General features: G+C 32.0%; 3 protein-coding genes across 6 annotated transcripts; 1 reads left to right on the top strand and 2 right to left on the bottom strand.

Annotated features, from left to right (window-relative positions):
* The first annotated feature begins 1376 nt into the window (after positions 1-1376).
* Positions 1377-4705, top strand: LOC125579074 (probable trehalose-phosphate phosphatase I). Of its 2 annotated transcripts, none has more exons than XM_048742450.1 (12): positions 1377-1528; positions 1631-1872; positions 1956-2096; positions 2179-2250; positions 2353-2448; positions 2539-2586; positions 2707-2808; positions 2893-2970; positions 3095-3164; positions 3382-3452; positions 3554-3646; positions 4353-4705. In XM_048742450.1, exons 1-12 carry the CDS (start codon positions 1525-1527, stop codon positions 4407-4409), a joined length of 1074 nt encoding a protein of 357 aa, XP_048598407.1. In that variant the 5' UTR covers positions 1377-1524; the 3' UTR covers positions 4410-4705. The 2 variants fall into 2 exon arrangements, with proteins under 2 accessions (XP_048598407.1, XP_048598406.1); XM_048742449.1 differs by having other exon boundaries at positions 2530-2586.
* Positions 4706-12018: 7313 nt separating this feature from the next.
* On the bottom strand, positions 12019-13491 carry LOC106356483 (protein DOWNSTREAM OF FLC). The gene is made up of 3 exons (XM_048742448.1): positions 13248-13491; positions 12918-13086; positions 12019-12588 (listed from the first exon to the last, which is right to left on the bottom strand). The coding sequence occupies exons 2-3, from the start codon at positions 13084-13086 to the stop codon at positions 12251-12253; spliced, it is 507 nt and encodes a 168-aa protein (XP_048598405.1). The 5' UTR covers positions 13248-13491; the 3' UTR covers positions 12019-12250.
* A 2126-nt stretch (positions 13492-15617) lies between these two features.
* On the bottom strand, positions 15618-20314 carry LOC106372487 (MADS-box protein FLOWERING LOCUS C). 3 transcript variants are annotated; one of them, XM_013812710.3, is made up of 7 exons: positions 19939-20314; positions 17413-17470; positions 16933-16994; positions 16756-16855; positions 16628-16669; positions 16362-16403; positions 15618-15914 (listed from the first exon to the last, which is right to left on the bottom strand). In XM_013812710.3, the coding sequence occupies exons 1-7, from the start codon at positions 20121-20123 to the stop codon at positions 15810-15812; spliced, it is 594 nt and encodes a 197-aa protein (XP_013668164.2). In that variant the 5' UTR covers positions 20124-20314; the 3' UTR covers positions 15618-15809. The 3 variants fall into 3 exon arrangements, with proteins under 3 accessions (XP_013668164.2, XP_022549348.2, XP_022549347.2); XM_022693627.2 differs by having other exon boundaries at positions 16306-16403; positions 19939-20288; XM_022693626.2 differs by lacking the exon at positions 16362-16403 and having other exon boundaries at positions 19939-20288.
* Positions 20315-22069: the final 1755 nt, after the last annotated feature.

Raw genomic sequence — 22069 nt, 5'->3', positions numbered from 1 at the left:
GAATCTATGCATACATAATCTGCGGATTTAGAGGGGGGGGGGGGGGGGGGGGGGAGGATATTATGAACGTATTTCTAATGTAGAAAAAATTAATATTTACCATATCCAACGCTAGTATTAAGCAATATACTATTATTGAAGTTATAATTTCATAATCCCACGCGAGCCACGAAAAGTCCATAGTAATAGATTAACAAACATGTGAACACAGTATCATTAGTTTAAAATTTTCATAATTTGACAATAACTACTCTATCTTTTAGGTGTGTAGCAACATGTAATGTGACTTGACAAGTATATATAGCAACCTTAACAAAATGTATAAATATTCTTATTTTTTATGGAAAAGAACATAGAGTAGTGATGCCACAATGTCTAGTCTATATTAATTCAAAACTTTCCAGTTTGTCTTTCTCTTTTTTTTTTCCAACTCAAATATTTAATAGGAAACTGAATCTTGATACATTTGCGAAATGGTATAACATAAGCCTGCATTATCTTTTTTTTAAGTCTCTTTCGATTGACCGCATCCGTTTAGTTTTGGCCAATACTATGTGTGTATAAACCGCACCAGCTGTGTTTTTTATGAATAAATAAGGATGTCATTTACATCTCAATTAGTGGAATAATTCTTCTAACGATAAATGTAGATGTTCTTTAAAAAATGTAAATTGCTAATATTTTTACAGAAACTGAAGCTAATATAATCTCAAATCTGTAAAGGAAATAGAATGTGTATAAGTTAACTGAAAACATCAAGTAAATTGATCTTGTATGTGAATATATTTTTTCTGCTACTAGTTAACCATTCTAATTTCTGTCAAAAATTAAAAATTGGTAATAATATTTAACATTTTATCAAGTCGAAGATTTCTGTGGGATGAAAATCGAATCAGATAGTATAATATAGAACTCGGGTGTTTTTATAAGTTACACGTTTAAGTTAATTAGAGTCCCAATTAATAAAACGTTGGAGACGCGGATTCGACGACTCGCATGGTTCGGTGACAATAGACACGCAAACATATACTCCCTCCGTTTTTTAATATAAGTCGTTTTACAGCTATGCACGTAGATTAAGAAAACCATTAATTTCTTATATTTTCTAAACAAAAACATCATTAATTATTTACCTAACCACAATTCAACCAATAGAAAAATAGAAGATATATTACTATTGGTCATACAACATTAATTATTAATAAATTTTACATAGAAAACCGAAAACGACATATAATTTGGAACAAAAAAGTTTCTCTAAAACGACTTATAATAAAAAACGGAGGGAGTACAACGTAGGCGAATAAGACCATCAAAAAGTGGGCCCACGAAACCATTATTAGGCCCAGTAGGTCCCACTTTTTTGCCTTTGTTCTCCTACATATACCAATTCGCAGGAGTGGAAATAAACACACAAGTCCTCATCTTCATCATCCACTCCATCTCTTTCTTTTTTCTCTCCCTTAAATCTCAGTTTAACTTTGATTCAAGTACTAATTTCACCTTGAGCCCAAATTTTCTAAAATGGGTAAGCATTGGTTTGTTTTACTAGGTTTCATCTCAGCATAAGCTAGTATAAACCTCTCATTACCACTTTGATTAACCAATATGTATACTCTGTTTTACTCAGTGAGCTTTGTCGTGGAGAAACCACAGAGAATGTCAAACGGTGTCGTATCAGAGACCACAAGGTTAAGTATCATCCCTAACAACTCTTCCTCTGCTCAGAAAACGCTTCTCAAGAACCTCGAGATCATCAATGGTGGACAAAGAGTCAACGCTTGGGTCGATTCAATGCGGGCTTCTTCTCCTACTCATCTCAAATCACTACCTTCTTCTGTCTCCTCAGAGAAACACCTCAGCTCATGGATCGTAAGTAGTCTCCATATACAACTCTCTTTCACAAACTCTTGAAGAGTCTTTCCTCTTACAACTTTTTATTGTGTTTCCGACAGATGCAGCATCCTTCAGCATTAGAAATGTTTGAGAAGATCACACAGGCTTCAGGAGGGAAACAAATCGTAATGTTTCTTGATTATGATGGTACTCTCTCTCCCATCGTTGATGATCCAGACAAAGCTTTCATGTCAAGCAAGGTTTTTCTTAAAATCCATGTTATTGTTTTCACCTAATCATTTTATTCTCTGTGATTAATCACGTTTTGATTGATGTTCTCAGATGAGAAGAACTGTGAAAAAATTGGCTAAATGTTTCCCAACTGCAATAGTTACCGGTAGATGCATAGACAAGGTATTTTATTTGTTTCTTGGCATTTTCCTCATATTTATTGACCGTTATATATAAAATTTTATTATATAATTAATTATTTTAATAATTTTGTTTTTTTCAAAGGTGTATAACTTTGTGAAGCTGGCTGAGCTGTATTATGCTGGAAGCCATGGCATGGACATTAAAGGTCCAGCAAAAGGTTTCTCCAGACACAAGAGGGTAATATAATTAAATTCATAAAAAAAAAGTACAACACTGTATTATTTTCGTTTAAGTTTATTTAATTCCTCTTTCGTCTAGGTTAAACAGTCTCTGTTGTACCAACCAGCCAGTGACTATCTTCCCATGATCGATGAAGTAAGACATATTATGTTCGGCTTAATAAATAAATTATTATATGTTTTCCTGTATAACGACAAATATACCTGTCGTGCTCTTCGATAATTTAACACTGTTGGATGTGTTTTAATTTTAAAGGTCTATAAACAGCTCTTGGAGAAAACTAAATCAACTCCTGGAGTCATAGTAGAAAACCACAAGTTTACCGCTTCTGTGCACTTTCGTTGCGTGGAAGAGAAGGTAAAATCGCAACCACACTAAAAAAATATTTTTATTAAATAATAAAGAATACTAACATTAGAAATGGAAAACATTATAATCCAGAAATGGAGCGAACTGGTTCTACAGGTTCGGTCGGTATTAGAGAAATATCCTACGCTCAAACTGAGCCAAGGTCGGAAGGTATGAACGTTCTCTCATTTGACTAAAGAAGTACTTAAAAAACTATTTGTAATATAGTTTTCTGTTGTCATAACAGTGAGTGTAAATGATTTAAATTTAAATTTGTTTTGAATATAATCAACAGGTTTTCGAAATCCGTCCTATGATCGATTGGGATAAAGGAAAAGCTCTTGAGTTCTTGTTAGAGTCACTTGGTGAGTGCTCAGTAGCCCTCTCTCTTTTTCTTAAAACAAATATTCTTTTTCAATCTATAATTAAAATAAAGCAATAATTAGTTTGTCCTGTCTTTTTATGAAAAGCAACTTTTCTCCACTAATCATTTTTCATCATCAATATGCTTCTCAGTTCACCTTTAAATAATGGGATACTATCAATTTACAGACTGAATTTTGAACCTTTTGGATACGACAGGGTTTGGGAACTCTAACAACGTTTTCCCGGTTTACATCGGCGACGATCGGACCGACGAAGATGCATTTAAGGTATACAAATTATTTCCATAATATATAAAAAAATATACATATACTTAAATTACGGAGCTAATTATATTAGGAGTAATTAACATTGGTACCATGTAAATTAGATGCTACGAGTCAGGGGTGAAGGCTTTGGCATACTTGTCTCCAAATTTCCCAAGGATACAGATGCTTCGTATTCTCTGCAAGATCCGTCCGAGGCAAGTCCACACACGCGTATATTATACCTTTCTGTTCCTAAATATAAGATGTTTAGCAGGGCCGGTTCAATACTGCTAGAGGCCCTAGGGCAAAAAAATTTTTTTTACTCTTTTAAATTTATATAGAGATAATGTTTAAAATATTTTTTAAATTTAATCATTAATATTTTGTATATTTTGTAATGAAAATAAAACTATATACATATCAAATAATTTTGGGCCCTTTTCAATTTTATTTATTGTATTTATAATTTTTTTATATATAAAAATATAGATTTATAAAAAATTAGACCCCTTATTTATCATTACACGGGGGAACACGGACTCGGATCCGGGGCGGTCGCACCGCTTGTCCCCCCTTATAAGCCGGCTCTGATTTTAGTTAAAAATACACATTATTAAGAAAAAATAATTTTTGTCTAGAAAACAACATTAAAACTATAAATTAATACTAATATTTAACCAATTACAAAATAAAGTATTAAATATGATTAGTTGTACAGTTTTTAATAAAATAAAAGTTATCTAAAAAAATAAAAACATCTTATATATAAACAATAAAATTATTTAAAACATCCTACATTTAGGAACAGAGAGAGTAATATGCATATCCATAGTATAAGCAGCCTGAGTATACGTCTATGTATTTCGCATTAAATGGTTTTCTATACGTACTAACTCTCTCTCTCTAAAACAAAATCAATAGGTGATGAATTTCTTGCGACGATTGGTGGAGTGGAAACAAATGCAGCCAAGAATATGAAGGGGGTGTATAATAAATGAGCTAGTGGCAATGTTCGAAATATTTAATGCCAACCAATATGTATATGGCTAACCTTTCATGGAACGTTGTAGAAGATGGGGCAAAATCTTTCTTTATATGCCCCCTAAGGCTAATGTTCTTATTCATCGCATTTTGTTTTTGTAAGAAAAAAAGATGAACAAGAAAATAGGTGGCAAATTGTTTTCGACTAGTTCTACTAAGTTTTAATTATCTTTCTTCGTAAATGTAATATATGCAGACGCGTGTCAATTAAGAAAGTATTTGTATTTATTATCTACGAGTTCTTCGTAATTACTATCCAATGGGGTCTTCTGTTATGTGAGAAGAAATGAGAAATAACGTTAGAACATGCATTAATCTAAAATCGAGATTTTCTATGAAAATCCTTTCAAAGTACATAAATTATTGACAAAATGTGACAATTAATTTGAAGACGTGACAAAGTAAGACAAAAGGTTGATTTAGTACGTAAACGGATTTGTAAATTTTATGTGACACATATCAAACAATAATGGATTTAATGCGAGGAATTTGAATGAGTTTGATGTATCCAGATTTGTCTCACTTTGCGTACTTGTCTACTGACACTTTGACACATAGCCTCGTGGGGTCCAAATGAAACTAAATGATCAATTCAAATCTGTCAAGTACTTTTCACTAGTATAGACAATAAACCTAACCAATTAATCCGGATCAAACCAAGTTAGCACTTGTATTCTTGCTCGTTGTAGGAAAGACAAACTCTGGAAACATGGAAGTCTTATTTTGTTTTTATTGTTGTTTTGGGTTAAGTCGTGTTCCTCTTCGTGCGTGTCCTTTGGCCCTGATTACGAACACTCTATATAGTATTTATTTTCTGGTACGAGACAAATTTATTATATCGTATAGTAGCAGATTTTGTAGTTGGTTGAAATCATATTCATCCAATACGATAATGTTTCACTTTTTAATAATTAGTTGGGTGAAATTTTTATGGGAGAGAAAAATGTTTGGTGACAATTGAGCCGCTCCACGAACGTATTGTTGAGATGCACTTTGGTGCCTCTGGTCTGGCAAGATTTCGTTAGTAGCTTCCAACTGGCTGGACTAACCAAGATTGGATTCTTTAAACATTGTGTACGTGTTATGGACATATAGGCTACAATCATAATGTTGGTTACATTTTCTTATTATTTTACCCAAAAAGAAGAAGTTTAGGCTACGATCTTAACTAAACTATAATATAATATATTCATTTCGTTTCATTAAGTTAGACGTTTCAGAAAAAAAATTGTTTCACAAAAATAGATCATTTATATTTTTTTATGAAAAAGTTGCGCTCTTTAAAAAAATTAATTGACTTTATTGAATTACTTTTGGTTAAAAATTATTAAAAATTAAAAATTACAGAAAATAATTTATTTATTATAGTGATTTAATGTATTTTTTAATATATGAGAAAATACTAAAAAAAATTATTTTTGTGAAACTGAGGGAGTACTACCTAGATAGTTTAAAGAATATAAATATTTTTCTCAAGGAAGTTTTCAATTTACTTATACAAGTTAGATGAATATTGATCTTTAATGCCACTCATCTATATATGCAAAAAGTTGACTTTATTGAATTAATCTTGGTTAAAAATTATTAAAAATTAAAATTTACAAAAATTATATATTTATTATAGTGATTTAATGTATTTTTAATATGTGTGAAAATACTAAAATTTTTATTTTTGTGAAACGGAGGGAGTACTACATAGATAGGTTAAAGAATATAAATATTTTTCTCAAGGAAGTTTTCAATTTACTTCTACAAGTTAGATGAATATTAATCTTTAATGTCACCCATCTATATATGCAAATTAAAGTAAATTATTATGTATGGAAAAAGTTATTGTTTAATTTCTAAATTAAAGTGTGAAAAAAACTATACTGATTTTGATCATATAAACGGTTCTAAAATAGAAAATTCATACATACGCATTTTCATACTATATTATATTCATAGGTACTTATCAAGCATTTTTAGATAAGGAAGTTTTATGTAATTTTAGAGGATCGATGCGTTTGCCATTCATTATACAAAGTTCAAATGTATTGATGAACCGAATGCAACAATAGAGCAACGAACAACCTGATGTAATAAGATGTAAAACATGAACCTTTCACGTTCTTCACATATTAGTCGCGTTATTAAGAACGTTTCTACTAGAATCAGTGACATATTTGGAGTGTATTTTTAAATATAAGTAACCTATAAAATACCCTATGCCGTCGTGTTCCAGTTGTCCGCACAATATTCAACTTACTATTAAAAAGTTAAGTTCAAAAAAAAAAAGTATTAAAGAGTTAGGCAAATTAATCCGCAAATATACGTTGTAATGCCAAGCCCAATCTCTGACTTTCCTACGTTAGTGTTTACTATATCTACTCGAATTAGTAGTTACGTATTTGGAATCTGACAATGGAGATACAGATAGATAGACACAGTGCCGGTCCGGACTTGAATGATGCCTAAAGCGCATTAAAAAATAATGCCCTTTAACTATATTTATTTATTTTATATTTTAAGTTTGTTAAGAAAAATTATGCATCTTTGATTTAGTTTCAAAAGAAAATTATGCAAGATATTATCAAATTTTATTTTCTTTAAAAAAATAATTTACATAAAGATAAAAGTATTTTTGAATTGGTTATTTTCATTTTCTAATTTTTTTTTATTAATTTTGAATAATTGTTTTTTAGAAAGTATGTACTCATTCACACATGATATAATATAGTTTATTTTTATAGATTTTAGTTTAAAAATACTAAAAAAGAATAAAATATCCAGTGGATAACAATAATTAAATTAGCAAAGACTGATTTTTTTTAACAAAATAAGATATTGAAAACTAAAACAAACAGATCGTTAAAACATAATTAACAACTATTAGTTTATCCAGTTTTATTTGAAATTGTATACTTTATATAACTAAGTAAAAGTTTAATATAACTTTTGTCAAAAAAAAAAGTTTAATATAACTATGTACAAGCCCGTATTTTTTCGAAATTAATGACCGATATCATTCAGAAAATATATATTGTATACTTTATATAATATAAAGTAAAAATAATTGAGTGGAAAAATGGAAATATAATTAAAAAAAAACAAACTATCTGAAATGGAAGAAATTAAGATTTTTTAAAAATCCATCGTATCTTAAAGATCACATGTCATTTGTTATCATTACCCTAAGAAAAGAATTTGTCTTGTCATATCATTACAAAAATAAAAATAAAGAAAAAATAGGCAAGAACTTGTTCGAACAGAACAACTGATGGACTAAATTCCAGGAACAAAAACCACTATACCAAGGGAGTAAGGTTGTACTTGGTGCCCCTAACCTTTTGTTAAACTTTGGCGCCCAAAGCCTTTGCTTTATGGACTTTAGCCCAGGGCCGGGCCTGGATAGACATATGCGATTACATCTACATACTATGGATATATATGGCAATAGCATCATCAGGTGCATGCACGGAATGTCTGTGAAAGCTGAGATGTGTATAGAGCGAGAGAGAGAGTCGTGACTATACGTATAGTGTCATAGCAAATCAATAATAGTGGATGGTCACTATGGTCAAAGCTTTTTGTCCATAGCTTTTGGGTGTATAATGCGACTAACTATCACAGATTCACAGTAAGGCTGCATGTGTTTTCAAACACTTTGGATTTAGACATTTCACAAATTCACAATTTTTGTTTTATGTAATTCTATTCTCATTGTCCATGTCCTACAGAAAAAAACAACTCTAGAAACCCATAGATTTATTACACTTAAACATTTTGATCATACATGGACCATATACCATGATAAGGATAGTATCATACAAAGAAAGAACTAGAAAGCCATCACCGTTTCATGTATATACGTATAACAATGAATTCAAATAAATTTTGCTAAATTTAGCAAATAATAGAGATATATTGTAATCTCTTAAAACGACATCAGAATCAAACGTTAAAGTTCCAATTCTAACGTGGCGATGAGAAGAGTTAAGAGTGGCCAAGTTGGACTCCACTTATATGATCGTATCAGTGTGTTAAAAAGTAGTTATTAAAAACAAAATAGAGGGGCAGTTTTCAAAAAAAAAAAAAAGAGGCAAAAAAGTAAAAGGGCAAAAGAAAACAAAAACCGGACACATGGGTGAGGGAAAAAACAATAAAACAACAAGACATTTCCAAAGTGTTGTCAATCTAAACTCACTTCCTCGCTTTATTTGAACGTGGAAAGATGGACTCCACTCTTTGCTTTCTCTTCAATCACTTTCATTGGATGACACTTAGCTCTCTAGGCTAACATTTAGTTAGTTGTTAGCTTTATAAAATTATTTGATTAAGCCTTCAAGTCGCAATTATTGGTGATCGGTAAGACTCTTCACACCACAAATCTCATACTTTGTGTATAATATTACTAACCACGTTAAATGAGATACGTCTTCTAAAGTTATATATATATACAAATGGCTTATTTGAAAGGGAAACTAATCTAAACAAATATTAACATGTTTACTTATATATGTAGATGCTTACATCAAATGCAATAGGTTTTAACTTTTAATGAATTGTATAAACAATATCAGTTGTGTGGATCTTGGCGATAGTAATGAATCACGTGAAGGAGCTCAGATTCAATATTGACTTGTTTATACAAGAGGTTCATGTAGAGTCTAGAGGTTTATCGATATTCTATTCGCTTGTCACAACTATTATTGGTTTGTCCATAATCAAAAGCCTTGAAAGAGTTAAAGAGGAAGGTTTTTCTGTTATTTCTTGTTCTCCTTTTTCTATTTAAATAAATTTTTATTTAATATATATACTTGCATGTTGTCAGAATGAAGAAGAGGGCTGGTCTTATTTTCTGGAGCTCCCGTAATTTTGTTACACGTGTGTGTTTTGGGAACCGGCCCCCGCTTTGAGGGTCGAGCTTTTCTATAACCCTGTCTAGAGCATTTTATCATTGACAATATTCACTCGCTTTTTTAACTTTTTGGAATACTATAGTTTACTTACATATATAGTAAACGGACTATGCTCCAGAATCCTAGATAAATATAGTTTTAGACGTTTATGAAATCATAATATAAAATAATTATTATATAGATAATATCCTTAATGATGTGCATACATTAATTAAGAGAGTGTACCTGCAATATTCAACATGTTTGGAAGATTTGATATGTATGAGAGCATCCTGATTATTAATTATTATATGCGACTATGTTCCTTATGTTTTGACTAAATTACGCATACTTTACAAAGATGGGATCTCTGCCTAACTCGTGTTCCAATGAATTTATATAGGTAAATAAATGCGACACCTAGTGTCACATGGGAACTCTTGTAAAGGTGAATGCCCTAACAATGGGGAGCCAAATTACTGTATACGTGTCTGTCGAAAGTATCTCAACGTGAATTGAGTAAGAACCAAGCATATATATTTATTAAATTGAAAAATATACTCCTTCTGTTTCAGAAAAATCTACTTTCTTAAAAAAAATTGTTTCAAAAAGATACATTTTTTACCTTTTCAATATATTATTTAATGAAAAATTGTAAATTTTTAAAAAATTAATGATATTTATTAAATTTATATTGGCTAAAAGTTATGAAAAATTGCTATTCACAAAAAAACAATGCATTTACAATCAAATTTTTATGTATTTTCTTAAGTCATAAGTCATACTACAGTATTGATGCATCCATGTGCAAATTAAAAACATATCAGCTTAAACCTTAAAGAGACACACAATATTTAGATAGTAGCAGATACATAACTGTATAGTTTTTCTAAGCTTTTTTATTAATTAATGAGAATGATTATTTTTTTGGTGATAAATATTTCCATATTACTGGAATTTGTTGAAATGATATTTTAAATATTTATTTTGGGATGGCGGAAAATATTTCCATATTATTAACAACTAGAAGCCAAAAAGTGTTGGGTTCACCTTCACTAATGTTACTAAGCTTTTTTTGTCGATTAACCCTTAAGCCAAATTTATAGGGTCAGCTTATTGTTTACAAAATTCTAAAGAGCCCATCACCAATATTAACAACGTTCAGATTTGACAAACGTGCAATGTACGTCAAAAGTACATAGACTTTTCAAGTCAAAGCAAGAAATTTATGTAATTTGTAATAACTAATAACCAATGACTATGTAGCTCATCAATGTTAATGATTTGTTATTTTTGTTATTTAACAGTGGTTTAAGCTTTGTAGATTATCAGCAAGAGCCGACCACTAATTGCAACCTTATATTCCACTTGATACAAAGAGTTTGAGGGAAGAACTAATACAAAGAGCAGCTGTCCATATACATAGTTCTTTTCTTTTAAGCATATATACATTACATCAAGATATATTACATATATATAAGTTTCACACGAGGAGCTGCGAACATTAAAGAGAATTTGAATCCATACAGCGTTTGATCAAGAGTACTTACTAGGTGTCCTGATGAGCATGCGGCTTATACATAGTTTATAACTGACTTACCGGATAATCAACCTTTGATATCGTGGTAATGAAGATCCGACCAGATACAAGCAGCTGAAACAAATCCCATAGTTCAATAACTTTACTTGAATCAACATAGATAATACGTAAGCCCAAGAAGCAGCTACAAGGCAAAAAGAACAAGAGCAAGACTTTAGCAAGTCTTCACTGTTAAATTCTGACATTGAGGCAATACCTCCCTTATCTCGGTATCACTGCTTATTATAATAGTACCATCAGTTTGCTGATCCACGTCTATGTCACCATGTTCAAAACAGATCATCTCTCTTCTTTGGAAGATTGGTTAAATCACACAAAGCGAGACGGGGTTTCTTCGGAAACTGATTTGCTGCTATCTTCACTCATCTTACACAAAAGGAAAGGTCAATACTTTCAATAATTCAAACTATGTAAAATTGAGAAAGATGATAAAGCATTAGTTGAGGCGGGAAACCGTCTGGATTTTTTTTTCCGATCTCTATTTTTTTTAACGAAACGTGATTGGGCTAGCGACGCGTGGTCTCACTGCTTACGAAGTTCAAAGAAGCCCAATATGAGACCCATTATATTAATAGATTAGTGGGCCTATTATAACCCTTTCCTCTATATGCAATAATCAATGTTTGATTTGAAGAATTCATCAACAACAAAAAGTATCTTAAATTCTTAATTGTTTTCTATTGTCAACACTTCTCATAATTCTTAGTTAACTGAAACCTTAAACAATGATGGAAGATAGAAATGCTATAAATTTTACCCAATCACATGTTCTTTACTAGTGAACTGACTTTGATAAACATCTTCTATCACTAACTTTTACCTACAGTAAGAGTCTTCTGTAAGCTCTCATACGAAAGCTTCGTAACATTATATAATTCTCTTGTAAGTAAAAATATGATGTACAAATGTACAACAAATAATTTTCTTCTTTACCGACAGTTTTTTCTTGTTAAATGGCTTACCTGAAAGAAAAAAAATGTTAAATAGGAATTAAACACGAACCAAAGATACAAACAAAAAAGGAAGATGTTAGAAGAAGCAGGAGAAAAGAGGGCCAACATAGAAATAGAGATCAGTCTATCACAACTGAAGTATGAATAATGCCAAACATCAGGCAAGGACGAAGTTGTTTATAAATTTCTCTTCTTCATTAACATCACAACAGAAAAGTTAAAATTGCATATTTATTTTATATACTTTCTTATATATGTCTAGAGACTCAACTAGAATGTTACGCAAAAAAACAAAAAAACAACATTTTGTTTTTGTTGCATGAGCATAAAGGTGAGTCAAATGACTCAAATAGCTCGATAATCACCTTCGGCGAGGTATTGTTTGCGGAGAGTGGCACAACCACGGAGTGGTTCGTCCCGGAAGAAGCCCATGGCGTTGGCGAAGTGGCGAGTAGAGGCGGCACCGTTAGAACGTGTGAGGATTACGGTGGCAGTGTTGCGACCAGGATCAGGGAATTGGCAGTTAGAGATAGGACTATTGACGAGCACCGCTAGACATTGCTGGTCCTGCCGGTCTCCTTTGACGGAAACTCTGTATCTTCCTCGGCGTCCTGTCACCGCCTCACCGACAACCTCCGATTTCAATGTCACACTGTCTTTGCACACTATTTTCAGTTTTGCCCCTATTATTCAAACAGCATCCCCCAAAAATTCAAAGTTTTAATCCATGTTTCTAACAATGTAACATACAACAAAAAAATTGAGTAAGGACTCAAGGTATATGATTAGTAGAAGAAAATATAAGTAGCCGAAAATATAATCGTTAGTCTTACTTCCAAACGCCAGTCTATATATTTGGGATTATAAAGTTTCACAAACTATTAAACATAAAAGTAATTTTCATGTAAAATACAATATTGTGTCACTTTGCATGTTACTATCAGATCCAAATGATTAATTGATAATTACGCAGTGAAAAATAGGAGGCGAACGAGTATGAAAATATACGCACCGGTGATATATTTGGTGGCGATTGTCTCAAATCCAAAGCGGCAAGTGTCGCAGTAAACACATCCTTCTATATGAAATGGCGTTCCAGCCGCCATTGCCGCAAGTGGCAGTAGCGAAACACACATCACGGCGAGCAGAGGTGCGTATGATCTAGCCATCTCCATAAACATCTGAAGAATGATACTATAATTTTTGGAGTTTGTTGTTTGTGAAGGGGTTTTGTGTATTAATTATTTGCGAGCTACGTAGTATATATAAGAAGGAAGCTGAAAGGCACATGTATCAAAGATGTAAGTGTATCGCATCGTGTGCGAATTGAAAAAAAGCTTACTTAGTGTCGGCTAGATCCACTTGCGGCTCCTCCTCCGCCGTCCAAGGCAAATGGGGATAGAGTTTGTGTTGCCTCCTCCACATGTCAACTCGTGTTTGTTTCGGTCCGATCCACAACGTGCTTTTGTTTCGTCTTAACGAAAGAGAGCATTTTAACACTAGCGAGTAACCATGTTGATCCATGATTTTGTATCATCTATCTTATTAAAACTCAAGTACAAAATTGGAGTGTTTGGAGACTTGAATAGGACTATTAAAAAAATTTGGAGTGTTTGGAAACATAAATTGTAGTCTTTTAAAAAAAAATAATTTTGTTTGGAAACAAGGATAGTAGTATTAAGAAAAAAAAAAGTAATGGGCTTATGTTTTTAAGAAAAATTAAAAGTCCATCATATTATAAAAAACTATCTATCTAGACGAGATTTAAAATATACGAAAACGGGTCAATCTAATCGCCTAAAACTTTTTCTTTTCTAAACTAACCATAAAACAAAATTTAAACTTTATACACATATTTCAAATCAAAATAATAATTTAAAGTTGATTTATATCAAAAATTGATTAAAAACTAATACATATATTCAAAAATGGATTTTTACTAAACTATTTTTCAATAACCATTATACAAAAATGTTGTCAATATATATAATAAAAATACAATACAAAGCCCAATTTGAAATACCAACTCAAATTATCGTTTTTATATTTCCTATTAAGTTTTATAAATATAATATATGTAATTATTTATATGATGGTACGTATAAAATACTATTAATTATATGATTACTTATATGATGGTACGTATAAAATACAATTAATTATATGATGACAGTATACGATATATAATAATGAATAGGGATGAGATTTCGGGCACCCATACGGGTTTGGTTCTGATCGGTTTGTGTTTCGGGTTTTCGGAGTCAAAGATTTAAGCCCTGTTAGGATGTTTCTAAATTTTGGTTTGAGTTTGATTCGAATCTTTGCGGGTTTGGTTCGCGTTTGGATAACCCATTTAAATTATTTTTAAAGTTTTAAATCATTATCTATTTTAAATTTCTCAAAATCTATAAATAAAATAATATATTACCTATAAATTTGAATAACATATGTCAGAATACCTAAGCTTAACATATCAATTGGTTTGATTTAAAATTTTGGATACGGAATCAATAATTATTTTAAGTATTTTTGGTGATTTGAGTATACTTTAACTATTGCAGATATTTACTTTTGACTATCTATATATATATTTTCAAGTATTTAAACCAATTTAAAAGTATCATTCTTAATGTTTTATATACGTTAAATCTAAAAATAATTAATATATATATAAGTATATAAATCTATTTTTAGATAAATTCGGGTACCCGAATACTTCGGTTCGGATCAGATTTGGTTCTCTAAATAACAAAATTTTGAATAATTCGAATATTTAATCAATTTATGTTCGGGTTTGGTACTATATTTTCGGATCGGTATCGGTTATGTTCTTTGGATTCATTTTGTAAAACCTTAATAATTACATGAAAAACAAATATCAACATATTTTTCAAAATGTACACCCGCGCGCCTACGCGGATCAAAATCTAGTAATGATTAAACCATTATCGTAGGTTGGTTATGTACAGTATTATTTAATTCAAAGAACTTTATAAATAGTCATGTCTGATTAAATTCAGTTTTGACGTTAACCTTGGCTTATAATAATAGGGAAAACGTTGGTACTTGGAAGGTGAAAGTGACCGCTGGATTAGTAAAGAGACACCCCCATTAGTGAACTTACCGGAGAATTCACACAGATTCCAAAAAAAAGAAGTATTAAAATAAGGAATAGTGATGAACTTGTCTCTCTCCACCTCTTCTTAGTGAACCTGGTTCATCACTGTAGCGCGGGTTCCACGGCATGTGGCGGCCCGTGATTGGTCCGAAAAAATAATTTTTTTTTTAAAACAAAAATCAAACCAAAAAAAAATATAATAAAAAAATACTTTGTGAACCCTTTTTATTCATGGGGTTCACTAACGGGGGTGCTCTAAGATTCTTGTCCAAATGATGGTCGGTCACATTACCAGCAATTGATCTTACAAACTAGACTTATTGGGCGGGCCCAAAGAAACCGATGACAGCCACTACACGTCTTAAATACAAACAAAATAGTCCACAAAAGAGAAAGCGCCAGAGACTGCCCAAGTCTCCTTTGCAAAGTAAGCCGTATGCTTCTTCACCGTGAAGCAAAGACAGTTCTTTTCTTGTTCGGTGCAAATGTTAGAAGCAAACAAAGTTGTTTTGGGTCAAAGTGCAAACATAGATTTTAACCGAACAGAGGGATACACAAGCAAGCTCGAAGTAATTCTCTGTCGACAAAGCAAGGTACAAAGTTTGAAAGTGTCTTGCATAGATTTTCTATCTTACATAAATCTGAAATAGTTTTACACCCGAAGCCTCTCGAGCCGGAGAGAGAGTATAGATTATACAACGTACACCCTTTACAAGGGGATAATTACACATCTTGTTTGTTTTAGTTATATGTTTTGGATTTTATTTATTCGCCGATTAAAGGTGACTAATTAAGCAGTGGGAGCGTTACCGGAAGATTGATGTCGGAGATTTGTCCTGGTGAGACATCCATATTATCAGCTTCGGCTCGCACAAGATTACTCTTCTCCATCTGTAAAATAAATACATATTAGGTCAAACCCACTTTTTATCCATTTAGAAATAATTCAACTCTCTTTTTTTTCTTTTCCGGCTATTCCCTTCTCTCTCTATCATTGTATTTCTGTATTTATTAATTACCCGAGGAATATTCTTTTGCTACTACAAATTTAAACTGATAACGATTATGAATCTTGCTTTCATGCTTTGTGTTTCTGACTTTTGAGCTTTTAACTTTAAGTTTGCAAGCATGTTTCAGCCTGCAAAATAGCATATTCTCTACTAGCCTACAAGCTTCACTTTGGTTTAGGCTCCCCAGATAATATGTAATCTTCCCTTTTTCAAGTTTCCCTTTTTCAAGTTATATAATTACCCTTGAGCAAGTAAAAGTAAGAACTATATACTTGAACTGTGCCAATCGGATCGAAACTTAAACCGTAACAAAAAAAACTTTAGTTACCTGGCTAGCCAAAACATGGTTCTCCTCTTCCAGCAACTTCTCCTGTTTTAAAGATCAACACATCAATTTACTCATATATAAAGTTTATAGACCTAACTTCAGACTTTTAATTCAAAACATTCAAATGGTCCTGAAAAGACTAGGATACATTGGCAATAGGTTGGAGATAGGCTTGCGACCTCATGAAGCAGACTTAGATAAACTAACACAACACGACCATAATATAACTAAAGTGCTAGCTATAAACTTGGAAGCATATATCTAACCTTTTCTTTAAGGTTCTCGACAAGCTTCAACATTAGTTCTGTCTGCAACAAAGTAATTAAATATAAGCGCATGGTTGTTCTTGAAACAAAAAAGTAAGAAAAGAGAAGACATCACGGAAGTAACGTACCTTCCTAGCTCTTGTTACGGAGAGGGCGTTCTCAAGGTGTTCCTCCAGCTGAACCAGGGAACCCACACTTACATTATCGACATTTGATTCCTCAAGCTTGCTGCATATATCATAGCATGACAAGAAACCCTAATTCCTCTGTGATCAAAGGAGAGAAGAGTTTTAGTTAGTACTAACCTTTCCACAAGTTCCAGTAGCTCATGGTGTGAACCACAGTCCAAAGCTTTTGACTGACGATCCTGTTCATGGATAAGTAATATAAGCTTAAAAATCTGGTTGTGCATGAGGATCCATCTTCTCATATATAGGGATCACTAAGGGAACTAATAGATAATAAATAGTTTAATACCGCAATTCCTAAAACAAGATCTCCACAAATTTAAGGTGCTAAACATGTGTTTTACCCACTCCTAATCAATCTCTGTATAACCAATTTGCTGATCTTGAAAACAAACTTTTGATAACTACAGCTCCAAAATAGTAATTATATGTGTACCGTTAAGTGCGGGCATGCCAATGCATTCTAACACCCCCCAAAAAAAATCAAACCCTCAAACCTACATGAATTGCTACTGATCAGTAGAAACTATCAAGGAATTTGGTAAATTTAATCCTAAGAAACTACATCAAATAGAAGATTAGTGTTGCATGTATTACCAAGGCTTTAAGATCATCATCATGTTGCTTTCCATATCGATCAAGGATCTTGACCAGGCTGGAGAGAAGAGAAGAAAAAATCAAAGTATGTTAGGATCAAAACTACCAGCTAACCCTTGAAAGAATGAACTGGAAACTATGGAACATGTATAGGGCAGAGAAGACAATTAGAGACAAAAGTTCAATTTTCAAACATAGTTTTCATTAACATTCCAGAAAAACTAGTATTTACGTTTAAGCAGAACCACATTTGGTTTTCTAAGCAGTATTTTAATGGTCAGATGATCTTTTAATCTCTTCCAAGGTGTATTCCAAAAAAAGCCTCTTCCAAGGAAAAAAAGGAACTCTAATATTTACCACGAATTACCCTAAGTTTGGTTGTCTCATGAATCTTATGGCTTTACATGTATATTGTAAACTGATATAATGAAAAAGAAATTGTCACTCAAGGAAATTTTGAAATAAAATTAAAGATTGCATATGTAGTCTTTTATTTTAGCCTATTAATCAATTTCTAACGCTGGTTTTGATTTTAATGTAAAACTAAGGTACACACACGAACCCTAATCTCAAAGTGAAGACAGTTTGCTTCTAAGTCCCCAATTATTTCTTTTTGCCCCACACGTTTGTCCATCGACATTTTAGTAATTAGAAAACTAGAACAAGGAAACGCAAATGTAAATGCAAACAAACAATTAAGGTGTAAATGTAAACTAAAAACATAGAAGCGACAGCTGAACACAGTCAAAAATTTCCTATTTATGACTTTATAGAAGTCCCAGCAAATTTGAAAAACAGTTCCACTAATTCAACAGTTTTGTGTTAAAAGGTTTCAATTCCACCGTGAAGTTAAGCTCTTTGCAACAAAATCAAGGATGCACAATTGAGTTATTGAGTAACTAAAGGTCAAATTCCAGGTTCTAAAAGCCTTTCTTCTTTTGCTCAACAACTAATCTCGATTAGCTATTCCAAGGCTGGACTTAATTAATATTCAATGTGAGGAGTGAACAAGTATTAATTAATTGAGACATGACCTGCGATCTTCACTAACATAGACAAACCTGTACAATCAGTTGGTTAATATTATAGGGTTAAGTAAACACTTCACCAAATTTAAATTTTGACAAGGGGTTGCAATTTTCTCCATGAAGAAAGGTTTTGGTGAGGTGGTTGGTTTCCAAGAGGCACCAAAGGAAATACGTTATGTTATTGTCAATTCCCCACAACAAGAAACACGAGTTGCAAGGTTGTGTGATCGTACATTTCCATAACAAAAGCTACAATGTTGTGGGTTGTCAATTCAAATGAACAAAGCTACAAAGTTCGATTAAAAGCTATCATCCAATTACATAATGTAGCATATGCATGTGCCGTAACTACTAGGGTGCGAAACTAAACGCTTGGGATAATCTTATAGCAACAAATCAATAAAAGGGAGAAAAACTTCTAGAAAATCATTAGGTATGCCTAAAATATAGTCGCACACTGGCATACCTATAATTAAAGCAGACTTGTTGATCTATTAATATACCATCAATCCCACTAACTTTATCTACATGGGTTTGCATTGTATATTTGTATTGTACGAAAATCCAAGAGAAAACTTAATTTAATTAGTCTTAAAATAGACCAATTAGTGTATATTATGTGCGAGACAAAGAGTTATATATGCACAGTGCACACAACGCTTCCGATTAAAATAACCGCAATCGATACTAGATCGAATAAAATTAACTAACAGTGAGTCTGTGTTTTCCAGAAGCTACCAAAATTCTTTTTTTTTTACTGAAAAAACTACCAAAATTCAAAGGTACTATCTTTATGCAAATTAAGAATCAGTTAGGAAACTTTATATTGGTAAGCATCAAGTAATAACCTCACGGTAAAGAGAGAAATTACAAGAATTGATCTACTATTTTGGCCAAAAAAAAGAAAGAATTGATCTACAATAATCTACACTCTATCTATTATTCAGCATCAACTTCACAGCCATTCTATAGATCTCCCCCAAGTGCATTTCATTGCATACAAATCTGAGAGATCCAATGGATTTAATTGCTCTACAAAGAGAAACATGAATCAACAATTACTTTGACATAAAACTCTTCTGAAACATTAGGAGTTCCTAAAGCTAAAAAGCTGATGAACTAACAATCAAAGATGGATATAAACTTCACAAAGTAACATCAAGTATGCATCACAGCGTGTCAAAGATCTTGAAGGACATACAATTTTTTTTGTAAAAAAAAATCCATGCAGAAAAATTGTAAGAAGAAGAAGAAGAAGAGAGAGAAAAGAAAGAAAAAAAGAAAGAAGCTTTAGCTCATCACAACATTGTTCGTCTTTTGATTTGGTTGTCTCATGTATTTCTCATGGCCATAGAAAACACACAGTAGCAACACACACACCAAGAAAACCACACAAGATTCGCAGGAAGTATTTTTTAAAAATAATTATATTTTTTTGTGAAAAAAAGTTAGTAATTAACAATAATAATGGAAAACCCCAGAATAGGAAAAGTCGTACTTATCACCGGAGGAGAAGCTGTAGAGTTTCCCGGAGGCGGAGACGACAAGAAGAGCGACGGATGCGTCACAGAGAACGGAAAGCTGACGAGCTTTCTCGATGAGACCGTTGCGTCGTTTAGAGAAGGTAACTTGTCGGCTACTTTTGTTCTCAATTCGCTTGATTTCAAGTTTCTTCCTCCCCATGGCTTCTGTCTCCAACAGTGCTTTGCGCCCTAATTTGATCTTGAGGTCCGGTTTCCACTAGCCGGAGATACTGAGCGTTTTATGTTTTTTTTTTCCTTTTTTCCTTTTATTTCATTCTATTTTTGTGTCCATATACTTCTACTTTTTCTTCCTCGGGCAAGGGTTCCTTTTTTTTTTAGGGTATACGAAGAGAGATGAAAAAAAAATAAAAAAAAATAAAAATGCAAGTGTAAACGATGCGTATAATTACAGGATTGCCACGTGTGTCGCATGACGAATTCGCTGTGGGCGCGCGTTGCTCCTACTTTGTCTATCATCTTCAACAGTAATTGATGAGATGATTAAAACGATACTAGAAGAAAGACAAAACAAAATGTTTAACAGTTAAAACCAGTTATACGCATTTTTAAATTGAAAAAACATTCTCAGTGGAGATTGTAAAAATCAACGTCGACCTAATTAAATATGAGGTGGAACCTAAATTTGAAATTAAATTTTCTTATAGTCGAAAGATTGTAAAACAAGATTTATACTAATTGTCATAAGATGTGAAAACTAGACACTTTTACACCTGATACATTCATCTTCATTAAACATTATTAAATTCACACCGAGAACCGTAGCCTATGCTTTGACCTTTGAAAAATATGTTTGCCTTTACATATCGAATTAGAACATTTCTAATATAAAATTTCATTTTTCTTTAAAAATAAACTAATTCATAATAAATTTGAATTTACTCAAATCTTATCTTATTTTAGAGTGAAAAATAGAATAAAAAACAAAAAAAATAAAATGATTATTCAATATTTACTCTATTATAAAATTGAAAATACAACAGGATTAAAATATTTCTTACTTATAGTTTTATTTTGGAATAAATTATGGTTAGAACTGGAAAAATTAATACTATAGCGGACTATGACTGATTTTGAGCCTAAATGCATTTTAAACGTATATGTGTACAACACAAATGTTTAGGTCTTAAAATACTTCTGAGTTTATGTGTCTTTTTCTTATGACTCATGAACCCCTTATACCATATTTTTTAACGCCATTCTCATATTCTATTTGTCTTGGTTAATAATAGTGGGCAATTTGATATAGAAGTAAAGTCGGACAAGAAGGTACATGATTTGTAAAGTTGGCAATATCATTTCACATGAAAGTCATCTTTCGCAAGGCCATCTCCACATTTATTAACTTCTCTTAGAGCTTGATTGGTTTTCCCGCTACCACCCGCAAACGCAGCTTTTGCGATTGGTAGCGGTTGAAAGCGTTTCGAAACAATCATACAAACCGCTACAAATCGCTTCAAACCGCTCCGAACCTCTTAAAATCAAAAGCTGGTTCCAGCTAGCGTTTGCGGTTGCGGGCGGTTGCGGGAGGATAATTTTTTTTTCTTTTTTTTTAAAAAACCATATAAATACAAAAATAAAAATAAAAATAAAATTTTTAAAATGGAATTATAAAAATACTAAAATATATCTATTATATTTTAATTAATATTATAAAATTTTAAAATAAAAATATTTTCTATAATTTAAAAAATTTAAAACTATAACTTTGAAAATATAATTTACATATTTATTATAATATTATGATTTTTGATATTTTTATAATTATATAAAATGTAAATATTGTTAATTTATTATTTAACCGCTGCTGTATTTGGTAGTTAACCAGTCATAAGTATCCCGCAAACGCACCAATTTCTAACCGCAGAACCAGTCGTACAAATCTCTTAAAACCGCTAGAAACCGCAACCACCCGCATCCACAAACGCCCGCAGCCGCAACCGCAACCGCTGCGTTTGAACCAGTCAGACCCTTAATCTAAGCTTTAGCGAATTAAACCACTCATTTCATGCAATTTTGGCTTGCCAATTTATAATTGTGGAGAAAAAGACACACACACTCAAACAAAACTAGCCTTTGCAATACATA

This window comes from Brassica napus, chromosome A10 (genome assembly GCF_020379485.1).
Source record: "Brassica napus cultivar Da-Ae chromosome A10, Da-Ae, whole genome shotgun sequence".
NCBI classification, from domain to species: domain Eukaryota; kingdom Viridiplantae; phylum Streptophyta; class Magnoliopsida; order Brassicales; family Brassicaceae; genus Brassica; species Brassica napus.
The sequence above is the reverse complement of the archived record's forward strand: the minus strand, read 5'-3'. Positions and strand labels throughout refer to the sequence as shown.

Bases quoted from the DNA above. Each gene is read 5' to 3' on its own strand.
- LOC106372487 (XM_013812710.3), bottom strand. From the start codon at position 20,123: ATGGGGAGGAAGAAACTTGAAATCAAGCGAATTGAGAACAAAAGTAGC. The intron at 16,995-17,412 runs GTAATACATGCA...ATCCATGAACAG, and splicing joins ATGATGATCTTAAAGCCTTG to GATCGTCAGTCAAAAGCTTT. The intron at 15,915-16,361 runs GTAACTAAAGTT...TTTATTTTACAG, and splicing joins ACCATGTTTTGGCTAGCCAG to ATGGAGAAGAGTAATCTTGT.
- LOC106356483 (XM_048742448.1), bottom strand. From the start codon at position 13,086: ATGTTTATGGAGATGGCTAGATCATACGCACCTCTGCTCGCCGTGATG. The intron at 12,589-12,917 runs GTGCGTATATTT...TTTGAATAATAG, and splicing joins CGCCACCAAATATATCACCG to GGGCAAAACTGAAAATAGTG.
- LOC125579074 (XM_048742449.1), top strand. The intron at 2,251-2,352 runs GTATTTTATTTG...TTTTTTTCAAAG, and splicing joins CCGGTAGATGCATAGACAAG to GTGTATAACTTTGTGAAGCT. The intron at 3,165-3,381 runs GTGAGTGCTCAG...TGGATACGACAG, and splicing joins GTTCTTGTTAGAGTCACTTG to GGTTTGGGAACTCTAACAAC.